This window comes from Eleutherodactylus coqui, chromosome 8 (assembly GCF_035609145.1).
Source record: "Eleutherodactylus coqui strain aEleCoq1 chromosome 8, aEleCoq1.hap1, whole genome shotgun sequence".
NCBI classification, from domain to species: domain Eukaryota; kingdom Metazoa; phylum Chordata; class Amphibia; order Anura; family Eleutherodactylidae; genus Eleutherodactylus; species Eleutherodactylus coqui.
The window spans coordinates 62,148,379-62,167,705 of NC_089844.1; the positions used below are offsets into that span (position 1 = coordinate 62,148,379).

Here is a 19,327-nt window from a genome sequence, read left to right on the forward strand (position 1 = left end):
GAAGATGACAAATAGAAGAAAGGTCAAAATAACCAAGTCATAAATAATAAAGTATCTCACATGCTATGGAAAGAAGTGGCCTTCAGAGTTGACAAGAGATGGGAAGGATGTAATTCACCTGCGCATGGACACCGTGAGGGCCTCAGCCGAGCTGGCACAAGGACAGATCACTTCTGGCCTCAGACCTCGTGATTGGAAGACGTTAAGGAAGGCATCACAAGAAGATATGGACCCTGTCAACAAAGATCCTCTCTTTTAGATAGGGAATTCTCAGTAAGAAGCAGGGTACAAAATGTTATATGACTATAGTCATAGGAAAGGTTAAAGGAGATTAGCCACTCACAATGTTTTATAAACTACGGGTCGGCCAAAACTCCCCTCATTGGTAAGACAGCCACTGATTCCGAGACCTGTGTGGCCGCTTACTAATTAAATGAATGGAGTAAAATTGCTCTCAGTTAAAGGGAATTGGTCAGCTCAAACAAGGCACTGCAGTGCATTGAGGCATAGATGGGGCGCACTCCTCAATACATTGCAACAGCATATTTGGAGTGCTGACAACAGGGGAACTGCAGGGAAGGCAAGTATAAAGTTTACATCTCCGGACTCAGCAGTTCAGCTACTTTGAGCCCATGAACTAAGCTTATAGGGCTCTAAGTAGTTGACAGTATCTTTAAACCCGTTTGCTAAGCTTTGGTGTTAGGAACTTACATGGATTGGCTCCATCAGCCACAATCAGCATTCTTAGAGATGCTAGGCTGACGTCTCGCTGGTCCCTCTGTGCCAATAGAGACCAGTGCATGTCTCTAGACTTCACTAGTGCAACACGGGCTGCAGAAACAAACATGTACAGTTCAACAAGAAATCCCATTTCAGAACAAAAGGTTTACAACTAGCAAAACATAACAAGCCTTCCTAATGCAAAACGTAACAAGCCTTCCTAATGCAAAACGTAACAAGCCTTCCTAATACACAAGGAATTTACAACAGTGCACTGTGAATCACATAGCCAAAGACCAGGAGGTTATCCGTTATATAAAGCATGGATTAAAGCTTCTGCAATCTAGCAGGAGCAGGTTGGGTTCTCGACCGAGGCCACAGCAGAGGACCCGGAGGAGAAGGCAGAGCAGTTTTTAATCGCTTCTACCTTCTCACTTGCAGGCTATATAGCATTTAATGAGTGCTATGTAGTGAATAAAGAAAGCGGACCCGGAGATCATATGACCACCAGGTGGTAGCTGAAGAAAATAAATACGGACCATAAAACCACCACACAGGTAAAATCCCTAAAAAGTGTCTGGTCATTTTGGACTAAAATACCCAGGTTCTTAAGGGGTTAAAATTAATAAATCTGTTGTAGTAATTGTTAGAAGACTAGGAGAATAATGATTTTGGAGAATGATCAATGTCTATGAATGGTAGAATTACTGTTTGCACCTAAATCTAGGACTGATGAGAATTGTCCCTTCAGTTGAGGCAGACTTCTTTTGGTCAATTTATGGATCGATGTTCTCCATGCTTTCCTATCTTTGATGGCTTCTTCTAGTTCTTCCATGTGCATGTTTGTATCAGCCTTGATTGTGTGCAGCCAGCGTGTTGATCGTCCTCTTCTTAGTGACCCCCTAACTGTGCCGAGTATCAAAGTGGTTTCCAGAGAATTGGCTCACATGAGATGTCTAAAGTACGAGAGCCGCCGTTTGGTGGCTTTTGCCCTCTAGCGATATTTTTGGTTTGATTCGCTCTAGGACCATCTTGTTGGTGGCCATTACCGACCACGGTGTATGCAGCATTCTTCTCCAACACCACTGTTCAATAGCATCAATTTTCCTTCTATCTGCCTTTTTGAGTGTCCAACTTTCGCATGCATGTATGGAAAATTGGGAACATGATTGCATTTATTCCTCAGACCTTTGTAGCAATGCTAATATCTTTGCTCTTCCATATGCTTGGCATTCCTTGCGCTAAGGCCAATTCTTGCAATTCTTTGTTCGATTCCTGGTTCTGATTTTGCATTGCTGTCATCTAGGACTAGCAACTGTAATAAACTCTGCAGTCTAGCAATAGTCACTTACCAGCTACATAATCTAGGTAGGGAATGTAATACACCCGGATTTTACAATCTTGCAATATAGTAACGCCAAATATACCGGACCAAGAATAGATGCCGACAGGATGCCTTTCTACGGGCGCATGGAACAACTTACCTTTGTAGGCATTGACTTTTTGGATCCAGGAGAGCGGATTCACCTTCATTAAAGCGTATGGGATGCTAACTACATGCATGCGGTTCATAACACTCTGTGACATAAGAGACACACATTAATGGTTAGCACTCTTCAGTATTGGCTCAATATTCTGGTTCATACGTAGTCAGGAAATCAAGGTGCTCACAGTCAGCACTGCATGCCACAGACCAGCGTCTCTCTTGAAGTCCAAGACATTAATCAGCGTTTCAGCTAGAAAAATAAGCAAAAATGACATTTATACTTCAGTTTTCATTGCCATGTCATAAGTAAAAACAATGCAAGGTGTATAATTTTTAAATGGATGGGGGAGATTTATAAAAACTAGTACAAAAAGAAAGAAGTTCCTGCTTTAAAAGGGAACCTGTCATCACCCCTGAGCCTCATAAAACAATGTTATGGGGCTTAAAGCTGATGAAACAGGGAGTCTGTGGAGCTGTATGCTCATGCTTACCCGGTATCCCGTTCCTGCGCTGTGCCCCCGCGAAGTATGTGCGTTCACACAGCTTGACTTTTTTGAGAGAGAGTCCAATGAGAGAACACATGCACAGCGCAGTCACACCAACCTCAAGGAAAAACCGCGCAGGAGCGGGGCACCCAGTGAGCATAAAACACTGCGCGGCGGACTTTCCGTTTCTTCTCCTTCGAGCCCCATAATGTAGTTTATGAGGCTCAAAAAGGTGAGGATAGGTTCCCTTTAATTTTCAAAAAGGCCACTGAAGTATGAAAAAGGATGATATGTTGAATATAACTGGGTGCCAAGTGCAACTACTCCACTTTTTTGTACTAGTTTGATTAATATTAAACCAACTCCATTTTGAGAAGGCTTGTATAGTAACATGCAATAGATTTCTAATAATGTCACTAAAGAGTTCCATTTACAAGCAGTCATTAGACACAACAAGGAGCCAAGTGGAGTAAACACCACTATGGATTCCTATTGCATTCATTGCTCCTTTTACAGCATAAATATTATAAAACTAAGTTTTTATTAATTCACTGTAATAGAAACAACTATTATACACTACGTAACAAGTGCTCTTAAAATGTAACAGCAGCCGATTCAAATATCTGACTGTCTATGAAGTTCAGTAGGTGCTACTGAATGACAATGTTCTGTACTCAGCTGTCATTCAGGCTGCAGTCCATATCACTGCTTCATGGATTAACACTGAAGCAGCCACCGCATGGTTAACACTGAATCAAAAGTCATAGGTTCCCCTAAAATGCTACCAATACAAAACTACAGGTCTCCCTGCAAAAGACAAGCCCTCTCACAGCATCATCGACAGAAAAATAAAAAAAAGTTATGGAAGTCAAAATATGGTGACAGAAAGCAATTTTTGTTTAACTTTTAATATTTTTTATAACAACAAAATTTTACTTTTTTTTCTGGAGCCGTCCCCATAGGGATTGAGCTTGCAATCATTTGATCGCATATACAGTATAATGTAATATGGTGTTGCATTATACTGTAATTTTACAGGCTGCCTGTTAGACGTACCACAGTTAAACAATTATGGCAGCCCTGGGGCTCTTCCGAAGGCCCCAGGGTGCTATGACACCCCAACAATCTTATGGTTGTAGGGCTGTTCAAGACATTTAAGTCCCGATTGATCAGGACATTTAAATGCGACTGTCAGAACAGCGGCATTTAAAGGGTTAAAATGTGCAGTCATCTCCGATTGCGGCCGTTTCTGGTGGCCGTCGAAGAGAGCCAATAACCACCGTGCATGCAGAGGCTTCGGCTCGCAAGCCCCTTCTATATACAGCATATGCCGTGGATGTCCGTTTATGTCCTAACTGCATGGGAAAAGTACAGCTAGGAAGTAAACAGCCGCATGGCGAGAAGGGGTTAATATTACAAAAATATTGATATAATTTAAAGGTCATTAATTACTACAAAATAAAAACAGTTTGTACATCATCAATCCTGAATGCTACATTTTTGGTAACTAGCTGAAGCCCCCAAAGCAGCGATTTTGATAACTTCGGCGGACAGGGTACCAGACACATCACCATTGGTTAACAGGGCAAGAAACAAAGCGTGGCAGCATCAGCAAATCACGGGACCAGAAAGCAACAGGATTGTGTGCTGAAAGGTGAGCCAGGCGCCCGCCGCAAACAATGGAGTCCTGCTGCGAGGGCATTGTATACAGACAATGGCATCTAAATACGTGAAGTAATGTAACCGCAGCTAGCGTTTCCTGAAACGAGAACCCGCTAAGATGCTTTATATGTATGAAAACATTGAATCCGATTCGGTTACAGCATTTACTATAAGAGTTGTGTCCAATTACCTTCTGAATAGCCACATGCTTGTGTGAGTGCGTGACAGTGCGCCAACATGGCTGACTGAGTCACGGTGACACCCATAGTGCTGCCTTCTTTGCTGGTCTTGTACTGCAGAAAAAAAAGTGTAAAATTATGCATTAATCTGGAATGCTTCATTAATTAATTACAGCTTGCAGACCCATCTTGCGCCTCTGTTGCAGCCTGAACACATCTCCACAGCGATTACTGTTTCCTTATTTAGAATGAGAGTTCAGGACCAACTTCTTCCACGTGAGCGCGGTGGAGAGGAGTGAAAATGGAAATGCAGGCGAGTACACATACTACCGCTTCATTCAAAGTCAGTGGGAGTGAGAGAAACACTGAGCGCCATTACCCCTCAGGCCCCTAGACACTGGAAGGAGCAGCAGGGCACATCGGGACCACCACCCCTTTCAATGTACTTTTCACTGCTGTCTGTGAGGAAAAATGAAGGGGGGAGTCGGAACTTCCATTTTAGTGATTGTTACGACCCTCAGATCACACATGTATCAGCTAACCTGTGGAGAGGCGATAGTTCTGTTATGGTAACTGAACCCATTTAGAGATCTTACTCCATAAGCCAAGGGCTGATCTTCCACCAGAACAGCATATAAAAGTGTGGCAAGAAGCTTAGGAGTAAGATTTACATTTACCTCAATATAAGCGGGATCGTTGCTGGCATCTCTAATATGGGGATACCAATCTTTGGGAGGCTTCATTAAGTGCTTTCCATCAATAACAAACCATGCCAGACGAGGCCAACCTGCAAAGATAAGGACACCGGTTCAAGACAAATACAACCTTGCCAAGTTAGTTTACCAATAAGGCTGGGTTCCCATGGTACTGAAATCCTGCAGGAAAGCTCGTGGCTTGGCCACACCATAAAGCCAAGAGATTTCTGTGGAAGAGCCGCAGCTTCAAAACCTGCAGCATTTTGCCGCGGGCATGCTGTTGCGGCTTTCTCTCCCCATAGAGAGGAGTGAGGCCGCAACGGGAAAAAGAGAAAAAAAAAAAAGAAATTGACATGCTGCGGCTGTCAATTCCGCGGCGCATCTCCAGTTCTGCCCTGCCTTGCCGCATCGTGTACACGAGATTTTTGCAAAATCCCGTCTACATGGCTGGCTAATCCCGGGATTAGGAGCAGCGGGCAGATTTGCCGCACAGAAATTCCTCGCGGAATTTCCGCGGCAAATCCGTCCCGTGTGAACCCAGCCTAACTCTTTCTGGTTTGTATCATATTCGGATCCTCAGTCATCTCAAGCAACATCCAGCATACTTGGATCAGAAAAAGAAATGTCAAAATAGATTTGGCCGACAATCTGCCAAGTATCTATTCTTAACGTACTATAAGTGTGCGTTCACATGTAGCGGAAAGGGTGTGGTTTTTCCACAGTGTAAAATCTGCATTTAAAAAAAATGTATTAAAATTTTCACTATTGGTGAACTTTTTGCTTTTGCTTTTTTTCTTTAACCTCCCGAAGTCTATAAAAATTCTCATTACAACAAAGTATCTCTTTGCAGATAAAACTCAGAATGACCCAATTGGTGCGGCTTTTGATGGTTGAAAGAGCGCAATCTGGTGCGGATCCGTGTCAAAATCCGCATCAGTGTTGCAGACTCGGACGTGGATTTTGGTTCGGATTTTCCACTGTGGAAAATCAGTAGCATCTCCGCTACATGTGATCATACTCAAAGAATCAATATCGTTCCTCCAACATCATATATGACAAATGTATTAACTGAAAGTGCTCTTAATCAGCAATTTACTGTCACCAGCACGTCTAGGGCAAACTAAGGATAATAATGATGTCAACTGATTTAATAATCTTGGCATTTTATTTTTCACTGTAGCCTCACGCCAACAAATGATCATGAACAGAGAGGATCCTCTGCTGCAATTTACCAACGAGCCTCCAAAGCAGCATCTGAAAGGAGGATTTGCAATCCACAGGAGAGAGAATGGTATAACTGGAACTAGCAAAACCTGATTACTTGGTTGCTGTATTTCCCATGTTCTTATTCATTTCTAGAAAGCTGCTACTTGTTTGTGGGCAACTCAAAAACAAGGACTGGTGACTTGTGAACCCTCGTGCTTGGTAATGGTAGGGGATTTCAAAGGCTTGACCTCCACCTAATCATAGTTTTATGACCTAATTGATGGGTTATAAAAGTAATGGGGAAAAAAGTGCAGTAATTTTACTACAGTGCAATGTACTGCTTTACGTCTTGCAACAAAGAATTTATTTCTTCCATAAGTAGACTATACAGCAGAAGCCCCCAACCAGTGGCTTGGGAGCGAACGTGGCTCCTGACCCTTTGTTGTATGGCCTGCCACAAGAGTCCAGAGTTCTGACCAAATGCACTAACACTTGACATTACTGCAGACATATCCTTACCAAACAGTGCTAATTCAGATGGCGTAATACCGGTGCCAAATTTTATACTGCACTGTATTAGCCAAAATATTTCCAATTTCACAATTTGCTTCTCCACATTTAGGCTAGGGCTGCGCGGTGACCTTGGGCACGACACGTATTACATGGCCAAAGATCCCACATTGCATCCTAATATACACGAATATGGTTGCTTCAGGACTTCCAGGTTGCCATGACCTGGCAAGAAAGTCATCAGTCTTGGTCGCAGCAAAGGGACTGCTTTCACTTACATCAGCAGGACTAGAGTGTAATTCTTGGCTGTGCGAGGTTTGTCGTTGCCAAAGTGTTTGTGTAGCCTTAGCCGAAAAATTTCCCTCCTCCATTTTTGAGTTGAATGTTGCTACCGACCAACCATCACTCCAAATGAATGTGGTTGACGGGGTACAAAAGGTTGCGGATCTCTGCTACACAGACGAGATGAGTACCTTTGAAAGTTACCACTTCTCCGGTCTGGGCTTTAGGTAATCCTTTCTGACAAACATCTGTTGTAAGAGCCAGTGAGACTCCACAACTACCCAGGAGGAAGCCGATCTGCTGACTGCCTGCATCCTGCAAAACAGCAAAGAGTAAGGGTTCAGCATACACAAAGGGTGACGGCTCTCATCGGATATGGTTGTTGTCGTGAATTACCTTCCTAGTCAGTGGCACTTCGATGGGCACAGGAATAAGGTCTGAAAGAAGACAGCTGTAAAATGCTACCATGAACATCACAGGGTCACTATTGGGAAACACTAGAGCCACCTGCAAATATAAACGGCAGTTCATGAGACGGATATTACTTTAGATGCGTTCACACGTAGCTGAAATGCTGCGAATCGGCACCAAAATCCACAGCATTTCAGCATGAAAAACTGAATTAAAAGCCGCATCACTGGTGTGGATTTAGACTCCGATTTATCAGCGGTTCCGCAGCCAATTTCAGCTACAGCTAGTAATTAAAAGGAGCCAAGAAAGATACTTTTTGCCATGCCTGACTTCACCAAGACTGCTGCTGACTGGCTGCACCCAGAACCGCTACGGAGCGCTCTTCCACATCACCTGAGCAGTGTTTGGTCACAAAGCCAATAGGCTTCCTCAGCCACTTCTCTAATTGCACTCTATCCTTGCTGATTGACATCTCATGGGGCTTGTGGTGCAAGCATTAGTAGTGCCGAAATCTCAGCATGCTCCGTTTGGTTCCTTTTAACCTCTGGGCTTCTTGTACATGTTGGATCTGGTGAGGCCTTGCAGCTCCATTACTCTGAAGACTTGTCAGAGATGGATGGAGTATGTGTGGCATTTCAGCACAAAGGTCACAAGCCCATTGAGATATCAAATCATTAAAAAGACAGTTAAAACAGTGACTCCATGATTTTGAAACCTTTGGAACTGTTCTAGTCACTCCAGACGGGTGATATGCAGACTACACATAGTACGATAAGGGTTAATGCCCAGACTGATTTCTGCTGTGTTTCCCGCAGCGGAATTCTTCAGCCATTAGGTTCTATTGAGCCTAAGGCCCCCTGTCCACGGGCGATGCGAAGTCCTGCGGCAGATCTCCACCGTGGGAGCCGCCGCCGAATCTCCGCCGGTCAGCCCTACCTGATAGATAGGCTGGCCGCAGAGAATCAGGGCAATGCTGCGAATTGCCTGCTGCGAGCGGCGAATCGCAATGATTCTCCGCTCGTGGACAGGTGCCGACTCTTTCCATAGCAATGCTAATCACTGCCGTGGACAGGGGGTCTAATAGCTTTCCTGCTGCCAACGCTCACATGTGGAATTCCGCTGCGGGAAAAAAAATAGCGGCATGTTCTATTTCACTGCGGATTTCCGCAGCGGGAGGTCTTCATTAATATAGTATTAATGGAGAACGCGGAAATCCGCGATCACTCGCATTTTTAAACACGATACTCCCGCAGTGAAAATCCGCAGCAGAATTCTGCGACACTCATGGGCATGAGCCCCAATAGGGAGCTTTTGAGATAAAGGACACACCAGAGATTTAGACAACATGAAGGCACTTAGCAAATGTTCTGGTAAGTAAGACCATGCATGGAGGAAAATTTCAAATGTGGTTAACTTCTTTCCACATGGTGACAGCCTTTCATCGGTCGATTAAAGCAATAGGTAATCCGGTGACTTCTACCAATAAAATTTCTGTTGAAATCATCCATTTTCATCAACTTTAGTCTAATATGTATGGGCCTTTTAGACTAAATTTAACCACACAATTTAGGCCTCATATCTACGGGCCGGTCTGAATTGCGGAACCCAGTGCGGATGATGTGCAGTTTAAGCCACCCATGGGGAGACATGGGCGTCCGCAGCTTAATTAAAGCGTGCGGATTTGTTTGGCGGACCTTCTGGTCCGGAAAACAAATCACAGCATGCTATATATTGTCGCGGATCCTGCCGGGACGGCTTCCATTGAAGTCAATGGAAGCCGGCTGATCCGCTGCACACCTGCAGTTGTCACTGCAGACGTGCGGCAGATCCCAAGGGAAAGCAGGAGATTTAAAAAAAAAATCTCCACTGCGCATGTGCGGCGACATGCTCGCTCACATCCACAGAGAAGACGGAAAACCCGCACAGCCACGCAGAGGATCCGGGAGGGCGAGTAATGTGCTCTTGCCGTGGGTAGGGTGGGATTCTGCTACTGGCTCATGCCCACAGAATCCAACCCGCCCGTGGGCATGAGGCCTTACTGTTTGTAGGCTGGGTTAGAGACAAGACAATCACTTTCCACATTGGCTTACATTTACGTTCCATGATTTTGACGCCAGCTCACCTCTACGGTTACCGGTTTATCTTATGTATAGGTAGAGGATAAAGAGAATCATTACCAAATTACCTAAATAAAGGCTGCAATGTAGACCACAGTAAATAAGCCTAAAGTCCTACAGGGTCTTATAAGTACACTGGAGATAACACCTTCTTTAAAAGGGATTGCCCAAGAGTTTCCCCCCCCCTTTCAAAAACATGTTCCCTAGTCAACAACAAACGGTCATATACTCACCTCTCCCAGCTTCCCGCTGTGTCCAGCGCTGCCACTCCGGGTCTTCCCAGTGATGTAAAGTTTACAGGTTACAGCAGCCAGTTTTCGGGACGTCACAGGCTGCTGCACCCAACGACAGAGGTCAGCACTTAATTGGTGAGCTCTGTAATTGGCTGCAGCTGCCTGTGACCTCCCGTACATAGGAGCACGGCTGTCTGAAGACAAACACCAGGTATGGAGAACAGCACGGCAGATGCAGGGAGCAGGGAGAGGTGAGCACATGACTGCTATTTTTGTTACACAGGGAACATTGTTTAGGGAAAGAAAAAAAAAAAAAAAAATGAAAAAAAATGTCGGCCAACCCCATTAAAACCTGTAGACACTTGGGTGGCATTTTTTCCCACTGAGATGCATAATGCACATATTTTGGGCTGACAAACTCTGTTGCATTCACAAACTTCTTATAAGAAGGTGCAGAAGAGAAGAGAGCGGATAGAAACTAAACCATCAGTCCAGCATCACTGATTGATCTCCTACTGAGACTTAGACTGAGTTCTCAAGGGACGGAAATCCCGCAGCTTGGCTGCACCGAAAAACTGCAAGATTTCCGCAGGAGAGCCGCAGCTTCAAAACCCGCAGCATTTCGCCACGGGTTTTGGAGAGGTTCGGCTGCCGGCATTACGCTGTGGCTTTCTCTACCCATAGAGAGGAATGAGGCCGCAGCGGGAAAAAAAAAACAAAACAAAAACAAAACTGACACGCTGCGGCTGTCAATTCCATGCCACATCTCCAAATCCGTCCGGCTTTGCCACGACAGAATGGACGCCCCGTGCGTACAGGATTTGTGCAAAGTCTCGTCCACATGGCCAGCTAATCCCGGCATTAGGAGCTGCGGGCGGAATTGCCGCACGGAAATTCCACGGCAATTCCGTTCCGTGGAAACCCGGCCTTAGACTGCACTGTCTACATACTGTGATATACAGAAGACAAACTGTGCAATTTTTTTAATGAAATCCTAATGCAAAAATGATTGTCAGCCTGAAATACATGCACTTAAAAAAAAAATAAAAAAAAACACACCCTCCCTTCCCCCAAAATGTCTCCATAGCCTTTAAGGGAAGGAGAATAAAAAATTATTAACAATAAAAGACGGTTTCCAGTGGTTCGTCGGTCTTTGTGGTGGTCATGGGAAGTGCATGACTCAATATGAGCAGATCACATGATAGAGTCTATAGAATCCGGTGTAGTCCTCTGTCCCGCCTCTTAGATCAAGTACCTGCCTATCTAAGGCTGTATGCATCAACGCTAAAACATCTGGCACATGAAAGTTTTTCTTTATACCATGGCAGTGATTTAATGGTCTTTAGCCTCACCTCCAGATATACTATTCATCTTTATGAAGGCTGAACATTTACCTACCCGGTCTCCTGGCTTGAGGAGAGACTCATTTTTGCTGGTCAGCTTGTTTAAGAGTGTGTATGCTAGTTTAACACTCCGACTCCACAATTTACCTAAAAAAAAAAACCCATTAGAAATACGGCGAGTCAAGGACTATCAATGTGTTAAATATATGGTAGCCAGGAACAGCATCTTTTCTTCTGAGGGAGAGAGCCCCTAGAAGGTAAGTGAGGAGACTTATAAGGCCATCCATGCTCCTCTGGGTAACATGCAAATGAAGGAGATTGAACAATACTTCCGCAGTGCCACCTATTGGAAGGCGGCATTCCTGCAAGTCAATATTAGACTTGTTATACAAGCCTTGTAGCAATGACTGGGAATTGAAAGCCAAGCTACAATCCATACACAGACAGCTGTTTCAGGGTGTTTGCCCCTCATCAGTATGCAGTAGGTTTCTAGCTTGGCTTTCTGGCTTTCAATTACCAGCCATTGTTACAAGGCTTGAATAAAGAGTTTAACATTGACTTGCAGGAATGCTGCCTTCCAATAGGTGGCACTGTGGAGGTATTATTCCATGTCCCTTATTTAAATATATGCTAAAAAAAATGCCACAGGATATGCCATAAATATCTCAAAGAGGTGGGTCCCCACTGTGGGATTTTTATCTATCTTGAAAACCAGTCCCCTCCTCCCCAAACTAGCTCACCACCTCCTGAATGAGGTGGCTGGGGTTACAAAATAGTCCAGCTCATTGTTCTATGCTGTTTCTGTAATGCCCATAGAAGTCAATAGAAGTTGCGTAAACAGCGTGGCACAGAAAGCCATTTTATAGGAACAGCGTAACTCGCTATTGATGGAGTTCACTTAAAATTAGTGTCACCGGGACAGAAAACTTTAAAACTTCTGACAATACAATGGTTATTGTGCATGCCATTTTTTTCCTCTCTCGAATATGCATTTCAAATACGGCTTTTAAATCCCAATACTTATTTTCTCACCATAGGTAAGTGTATACATTGCTTTGCCAGTAGTGTCCAGAGAGGTAAGACATGGGGCTTTTGGTTGCGTGGTCCCCCAGCGGTGAAGGGCTGTCAGCAATGAGGGAGGCCAGTTAGACACAACTCCAAGAGGTTCTCCTTTGAGAAGCGCCATTTCTGTTCCCTCTGGTTTTGGCTGGTTGGGGTCTGGCTGTTGAACTACGTAAAGTAAAGGTAGATTAGACTTCATGAAAGTAGTATACAAATCAGATAATTTAAAGGGATTCTGTCTTCAGATTTTTTGATATTAAGCCACCACCATGGTGGTTTGGGACACATTTAACACACTGTGGAAAAGTGTATAAAAAAACTGCATGTGTGGTAACGCAAAAACTTACTTTTATTTCATGTTGACCCGCCTTGAGTCATGGAGGCTGGCCGCTGGAGCTCAGAGTCACACCTTCCTCCAATTATGCATGCCCCCTCCACTGTGAAATCTCATGTTTGTGCTTTACGGCACTCTGTCACGGCAGGAACGGACATCCTGGAAGGCGCCTTGTATTCCAACAGTGGACAAAATCTGGAAGTGCACGCGCTCCACTGCATGGGTACACGCGGTCCTGGCTACTTGCGCATGTCTACTCCTGCTGGTACAGAGACACACAGCGCAAGCATGGGAATTTACTGCAGTTTGCGCTGATGTTGGCGGCAGGAGGAGGCGGCCGAGCAGTGGAGGGGTGTGCATAATTAGAGGGGAGTGTGACTAGGAACATCAGTGTCCCACCTTTGTGACTTAGCCCCTTACGGACCAGGCTGTTTTGGTCCTAAAGGACTTAGACACTTTAGGGATTTTACCCATCTGGTGGTTTTACTGCCCTATTTTCTTTCCTTCAGCTACCAAAATTATTTTTGCTGCGTTTTTTTTAAATAAATATCTTTCTTAAAAGACTGAAGAAAAAAAGTCAGTTAAGTTTTATTATGTATTATTTTATTAAGTTTTTTTTTCTTACATTTATTTACCGTATTTTTTGCTTTATAAGACGCATCGGATGATAAGACGCACCTGGGTTTTAGAGGAGGAAAATAGGAGAAAAATATTTTGAACTCCCCAGACCAGGCAGTGAGGGAGGTATTACAGGAGAAATAAACAGCAGTAGTACCGCCTCAGAATAAAGTATATACCACTAGGTCAACCTGTCATTCAGGATCCAGGAAAGCGGAGTATAAATGTAATGGTGATCTCATTACTTGTCATCCAGCTTTCCAGGAGCCCTGAATCCCACGTTGAATAGTTATGGCAATGCATGTGGTATGCATGCTTGCATAACTCTGCAGTTGGCATTCAGGATCCTGGAAGAGCTGAGTGACAATGTAATGATTCCATTAGTTGTCACCCAACTTTCCAGGAACCCTGCATGGCATGTATCATTATGGTTATGCATAACTAGGCACAAATATATACACAATACAGACAGCTCTTTCTCCCTTTGCCCCTCCCTCTCCCTGTCTCTCTCCTATGTAGCTGGCAGATGTGAGAGTGTCTGTACATACAGCTGACTGCTGAGGCAGGGGGGAGCAGCAGCTCCCTCTCACTAATCAGCTGTTGTATGGGTGCTGGTGTGGAGCTGACCTGCTATCTTTATCACACTGTCAGCAATATAGCAGGAGCTGCCTGTCTGTACAATAGCTTCCTGCTCCCCCCGCCCCTAGCAATCAGCTGTTGTACGGGCCGCTCTGCTCCCTGCTCCTCCCCCACCCCCAGCAATCAGCTGTTGTACGGTCCGCTCTGCTCCCTGCTCCTCCCCCGCCCCCCAGCAATCAGCTGTTGTACGGGCCGCTCTGCTCCCTGCTCCTCCCCCACCCCCAGCAATCAGCTGTTGTATGGGCTGCTCTGCTCCCTGCTCCTCCCCCGCCCCCAATCAGCTGTTGTACGGGCCGCTGTGCTCCATGCTCCTCCCCCGCCCCCAGCAATCAGCTGTTGTACGGGCCGCTCTGCTCCCTGCTCCTCCCCCGCCCCCCAGCAATCAGCTGTTGTACGGGCCGCTCTACTCCCTGCTCCTCCCCCGCCCCCCAGCAATCAGCTGTTGTACGGGCCGCTCTACTCCCTGCTCCTCCCCCGTCCCCCAGCAATCAGCTGTGTACAGGCCAGCGCTTTGCTCCCTGCTCCTCCCCCGCCCACAGCAATCAGCTGTTGTGCGGCCGCTCTGCTCTACCGGCTTTGTATGCAAACAGCTGGCAGCTCAGTCAGAAGGATACGCGATCCTTTTCAGCTCCGGGCGGGTCTGATCTTGGCACGTTCGCTCTATAAGACGCACTGACTTTTTCACCCAACTTTGGAGGGAAAAAAAGTGCGTCTTACAGAGCGAAAAATACGGTAGTTTTTTAAACTTATTTACGCAGCTACAAACTACTTTTTACAATCTATGTCTCCCATGAACTCATAAGACCTCTGGGGGACATTCACATGTTTTTATTTTTTATATTACATATTTTTCCCCTCTAGCTGGGGCATCCACATGAGCCCCATTTACAGGGGAAAACATCCCCCTATAGGAACAATAGTCACAGGCAGAGCTGATCAGGGTCTGCAAGGACCCTGCAGCTGTGCTGTGCTAGGGGATCCCAGCGGTCACTTGATCGCCAGGCCGCATAGTGAAAGAAACACTTCTACTTAGTACATAGCGCTCATTGAACACTATGTACACGGGAAAGGAGAAGGTAGAAGGTTAAAAAACACTCAGCTGTGACTAACAGCCAAGGACCCGACCGGATCCTGCTTGATTGCAGGAGCAGAGGAGGCTTTAATCCCGCGTCATATTTTTGCCATTGACTAGGATTAAAGCCCAGGACCAATAGCTGTAAATGTACCGTGCTTGGGCCTTAAGGGGTTAAAGCGGATCAATTTGCATACAAGCCACCATGAAATAAAATTTTTTATCTTAACGCACATTCTACTGGTTTTTACACATGTTCAGAGAGTATTAAATGTGCCCCAAACCACTATGGAGGCAACCTAATCTTGAAAAATATGATGATAGAATCCCTTTAAGAAAGGGAAAACTATTTTAAATACCCTCCAGGAGCTCCTCAAAATCATCCACAAAGAACTCTCTTAGCGGAGGACGCTTTGGCCTTTTTAAGGTATTGAGAAGCTGCTGAATTTTGGAAGAGACTCTGCTGTTGACTGGCACTCCTACAGGGAAGGAAGAGTATTGTTAGACCACCGTGCAATATGTAGTTTTAGTATTTCTACTCAAAGCATCTAATAATACTAACACGCACCATCTGCTGTTTCTAATATGCTGCTGTTGAACCCCCGTGGCACGCCACGAACAGATGCCACCTGTGGACGCTCATGATGAGAGTTTCCTAGGAGTCCAGTAGTCACGTCAGGAGGTGCAGAAACACTCTCTGGTTATCAGGATGAAGAACATGACAAATGGTTCTGATCACTGTCTGAAACCTTATGAAGGCACCCCATGACCACATACCCCTGTCTGGGTCAGTATCATGACACAATATTAGTAAAGACATAGAACTGTTTTGACTTAAAATTCTTTATACTTAAGTTATTGCAGTCATACAAGTTACCTCAAAATAGGATTATCCAACGTCACCAACCTTTTTGTGGAAATCGTTACAATGTGTCATGACATGTACCACTATCACAGTGCTAATATCCTTCCATAAGATCTGGCAGCACATGCCCTGATACTGACCTATCTGGGCATGTGCCATGAGGTCTGCCAGCATGGTGGCAGCTGCGATGACAGGGCAGCTGTTGGAGGCAGCAGGCTTGGCTCCTGGGTGGGATGAGGTGGAGGATGCTGATGATGAGGTGGAGGAGCCCTGGGTTACTCTGCTAATCCAGGGCTCTACGCTTGAATGACCTTGAAGCGGAGTGGATGTGATGCGTCCCTGACGGAGCAATGAGCCCTCATCCTCCGAAGCTGACGAGGTGTCTGTGAGTAAAATAACCATGGATATCTAAACATCAAATCTTGTACAATGGCCAATACATTAAGAAGGAACGAAGTCCAGAACCCATAGAAAATGGGAAACCAAATGCATTGTATGAATGAGACAAGCCTAACATACGGTGCAGAACCGGTCATTGGGCAGACACGGTACTACGGATCCTTCTCCAGTCTGTATAAGGGCTATATGTCAGCTAGAAAACAATCAATTTATAGTTACCTGGTGGCGTGTAGGTCTCTACTGAAGGCTGGACAAGAGCAGAGCGTCGCTTAGAAGGCATCGGCATTTTTCTCTCCTTGTATTTAGCCAAAGCTGCTTGCACGGCTTCTGTGTGAACATCTGCATAAGATACAAAAGTCTGGTCTATGGATGGACACGTGACTATCAGCAAGTAATTGTGTGAATCCTTCTGCAAATCTATACAAAACAAATCTACACCCAAGTTGCCCTTCACATCTGTCCCCTCCACCCCCTTTCATTTAAAAGTGGTGTTCTGATACTAAACCATTCATGGCTATAGATCTTCAATAGTTGACTAGCATGGGATCTGCACTGATCAGCTGATTAAAGTATCTTCTAAGGCACTGACGTCACGCTCATCAATCACCTGGTTTGAGAGGAGCTCAGTCCTATTCAAGTGAATGGGATTGAGCTGCTATACAATGTATGGTGCCAAGACTGGTATGGACTGAAGCAGCCACAGTGCTCACCTGAGCACCGATATCACTTCAATTAGCTGCTTGGTGGGGATCCTGAGCAGTAGACCGATGCCATTCAACTACTGATGGCCTAGACTGAGGAAAAACACCTTTAATGCGCTTGTCAAGAAAAGTTCATAATGCATACGTTTAATGGCAACCATTACCCATAGGCTTCCATGTTAAAAAATAAATAAAATGTACTGTCATATACCAGCCAGATGAAGGACAATAAGGACACACTGCGTACGTCTGAAGCTTGCTAAATGTATGGCAAAAATGCTATGTGAATGGAGCCTGAGAAGTGTGCAGAGGCAGTGTTCAGGCCTTCTGCTGGAAGTATATGTTGGAAAGACCGTCTGCCGTAAACGTCTGATGGGGCGCTGCAACGTATACAGATGTTTATAGCCATATAGTGTCAGACGTTGTGTGGACCGTAATGTTAAACCATATACTGCTTAGTATGTGGGGTCTTCCTATACAATAGAAACGAAAAGTATATCGACTATTCGGACCCAGAGGTGGTGAAGAAGATACGTTTGTTGTATATGTCGAGATCATACTATAGGCCAAATTTAGGGGTCAGACATAGCGTGCACAGAGCCTAAGGGCTCTCTCACACGAGCATTTTTTACAGCTTATCTGGCGCACGGGAGCGAGCAGCAAGTTTGCAGTTTTTTTATGTACTTGCTACGTAACGACAATCACCAAACACTATTTTAGCATGAGTGTGCACTAGAGATGAGCGCGCATACTCACTAAGGACAATTACTTGATCGACCTTTGTCCTTAGCGAGTACCTGCCCGCTCGGAAGAAAAGGTTCGGCTGCCAGCGCAGGTGAGAGGTGAGTTGCGGCAGTGAGCAGGGGGGAGAGAGGGAGCGAGAGATCTCCCCTCCGTTCCTCCCCACTCTCCGCCGCCACCGGCAGAAGAACCTTTTCTTCCGAGCGGGCAGGTACTCGCTAAGGCCAATGCTCGATCGAGTAACTGCCCTTAGCGAGTATGCTTGCTCATCTCTAGTGTGCTCGTAAGACATGCCAAGATAGTGCATGCCACGATCTTTGTTTCGTGCGCTGTGTGAAAGGCACAATACGCGATAGCATACGCTCGTGTGAGAGAGCCCTTAAGGTACCTTTAAACAGTACAACTATAATCGCTCGAAAGAAATTTAAATGATAGTCATTTAGTCTCAACACGGCCACTGACCGGGAGAAAGGGATAAGTTGCTAATTTGTTTCGGTTTAGCTTACCAAAAAAAAAAAAAAAAGTTAAGTAGTCTCTGGTTGATCAAAAGTCCTCCGATGTAAAGCCACAGTCATTCGTATTAGAACGACTTGCAAATTAAATTTACAGGAAGATCCTCTACGAACGAATAATCATTGCGCTGTGTAAAAGCAAGCAAACAACCGTTGCTCGTACGCTTCAACGACTATTGAACGATAGCTCATCCGTGTAAAGGTACCGCAACTCTTAAAACGTGCACTTTGCAGCAGGGGATAGATGCCATAAGTTACAGGAGTTTGTAACTACGACGAGATTCCTTCAGTACATTGTTAATATGTGGGTGACGGAATTTAGTACTTTACCTGTGCCATGTGGAGTATTTCGAAAGTGAGGTCTACAGTGGTCGTGTTAACATTGTACACTTCCTCTTGACAGCGCTGGGTTTTCTTCATTTTGCATATTACACTATAGAGGAAATCAGATCCCCAAAATATTTTTCTCCTGCCAATAGTAATTATGGATCCCCACGCTACATCTTAGCAAATCCTGATGGGTTGTTTCTCAACTCCTCCGCTGTTGTGAAAGCGTGTTCACTATCTTTCCGCTGAGCTATTATGGAGGGCTGTATGACAGAGCTAGGGGAACGTGGAGGAGATCATGAGGGCAGAGAAAGCTACTATTACAGAGGGCTGTAATTTATGCCGGATAAATTTTCTGCTCTCATCAGCAATGAGGGGGATTATGGGAGATATAGCTGTGTAGTATTGAGTGGGCGTGGCAATGCTACACAGCCTCTGAAAGACAAAAGGGGTAAGGGTAGCTGAGTTTGGGTGTGCTCATGACAGAGACCAGCTGATCAGTGCTAGGAATTCCCCTCAGCCAGAAACTTGAAAGTAGAAGAGCCCGCCAACCAAGTATGGTGCTTTCTATATGCACGACAAGGAAAACTCAACGCAAAAAACATAAGAGCATCATTTTTTTTTCCTGTATGGAATTAGTTATATGTGTGTGTATTGATTTTCATGAACAAAGATTTCCATAGCCTTTAAGTGACTGATTAAAATATCAACACATGAGAAGTATAAAG

General features: G+C 45.0%; 1 protein-coding gene across 3 annotated transcripts in view; it reads right to left on the reverse strand.

Annotated features, from left to right (window-relative positions):
• The window catches only part of DIP2A (disco interacting protein 2 homolog A), a 78,369-nt gene that overhangs the window by 12,919 nt on the left and 46,123 nt on the right, over nucleotides 1–19,327 (reverse strand). For 2 of the 3 annotated variants that reach the window (XM_066575718.1, XM_066575717.1), the window contains 14 exons: nucleotides 16,538–16,657; nucleotides 16,060–16,302; nucleotides 15,623–15,751; nucleotides 15,414–15,533; nucleotides 12,362–12,559; nucleotides 11,385–11,476; nucleotides 7,622–7,732; nucleotides 7,417–7,540; nucleotides 5,210–5,319; nucleotides 4,544–4,646; nucleotides 2,392–2,456; nucleotides 2,205–2,298; nucleotides 712–831; nucleotides 119–233 (listed from right to left, as the gene is read on the reverse strand). In XM_066575718.1, the coding sequence (XP_066431815.1) occupies nucleotides 119–233; nucleotides 712–831; nucleotides 2,205–2,298; nucleotides 2,392–2,456; nucleotides 4,544–4,646; nucleotides 5,210–5,319; nucleotides 7,417–7,540; nucleotides 7,622–7,732; nucleotides 11,385–11,476; nucleotides 12,362–12,559; nucleotides 15,414–15,533; nucleotides 15,623–15,751; nucleotides 16,060–16,302; nucleotides 16,538–16,657 (1,744 nt within the window). Of the gene's footprint in view, nucleotides 1–118; nucleotides 234–711; nucleotides 832–2,204; nucleotides 2,299–2,391; nucleotides 2,457–4,543; nucleotides 4,647–5,209; nucleotides 5,320–7,416; nucleotides 7,541–7,621; nucleotides 7,733–11,384; nucleotides 11,477–12,361; nucleotides 12,560–15,413; nucleotides 15,534–15,622; nucleotides 15,752–16,059; nucleotides 16,303–16,537; nucleotides 16,658–17,028; nucleotides 17,262–19,327 lie in introns of those variants that run through there. The other variant, XM_066575719.1, reaches the window with a different exon arrangement.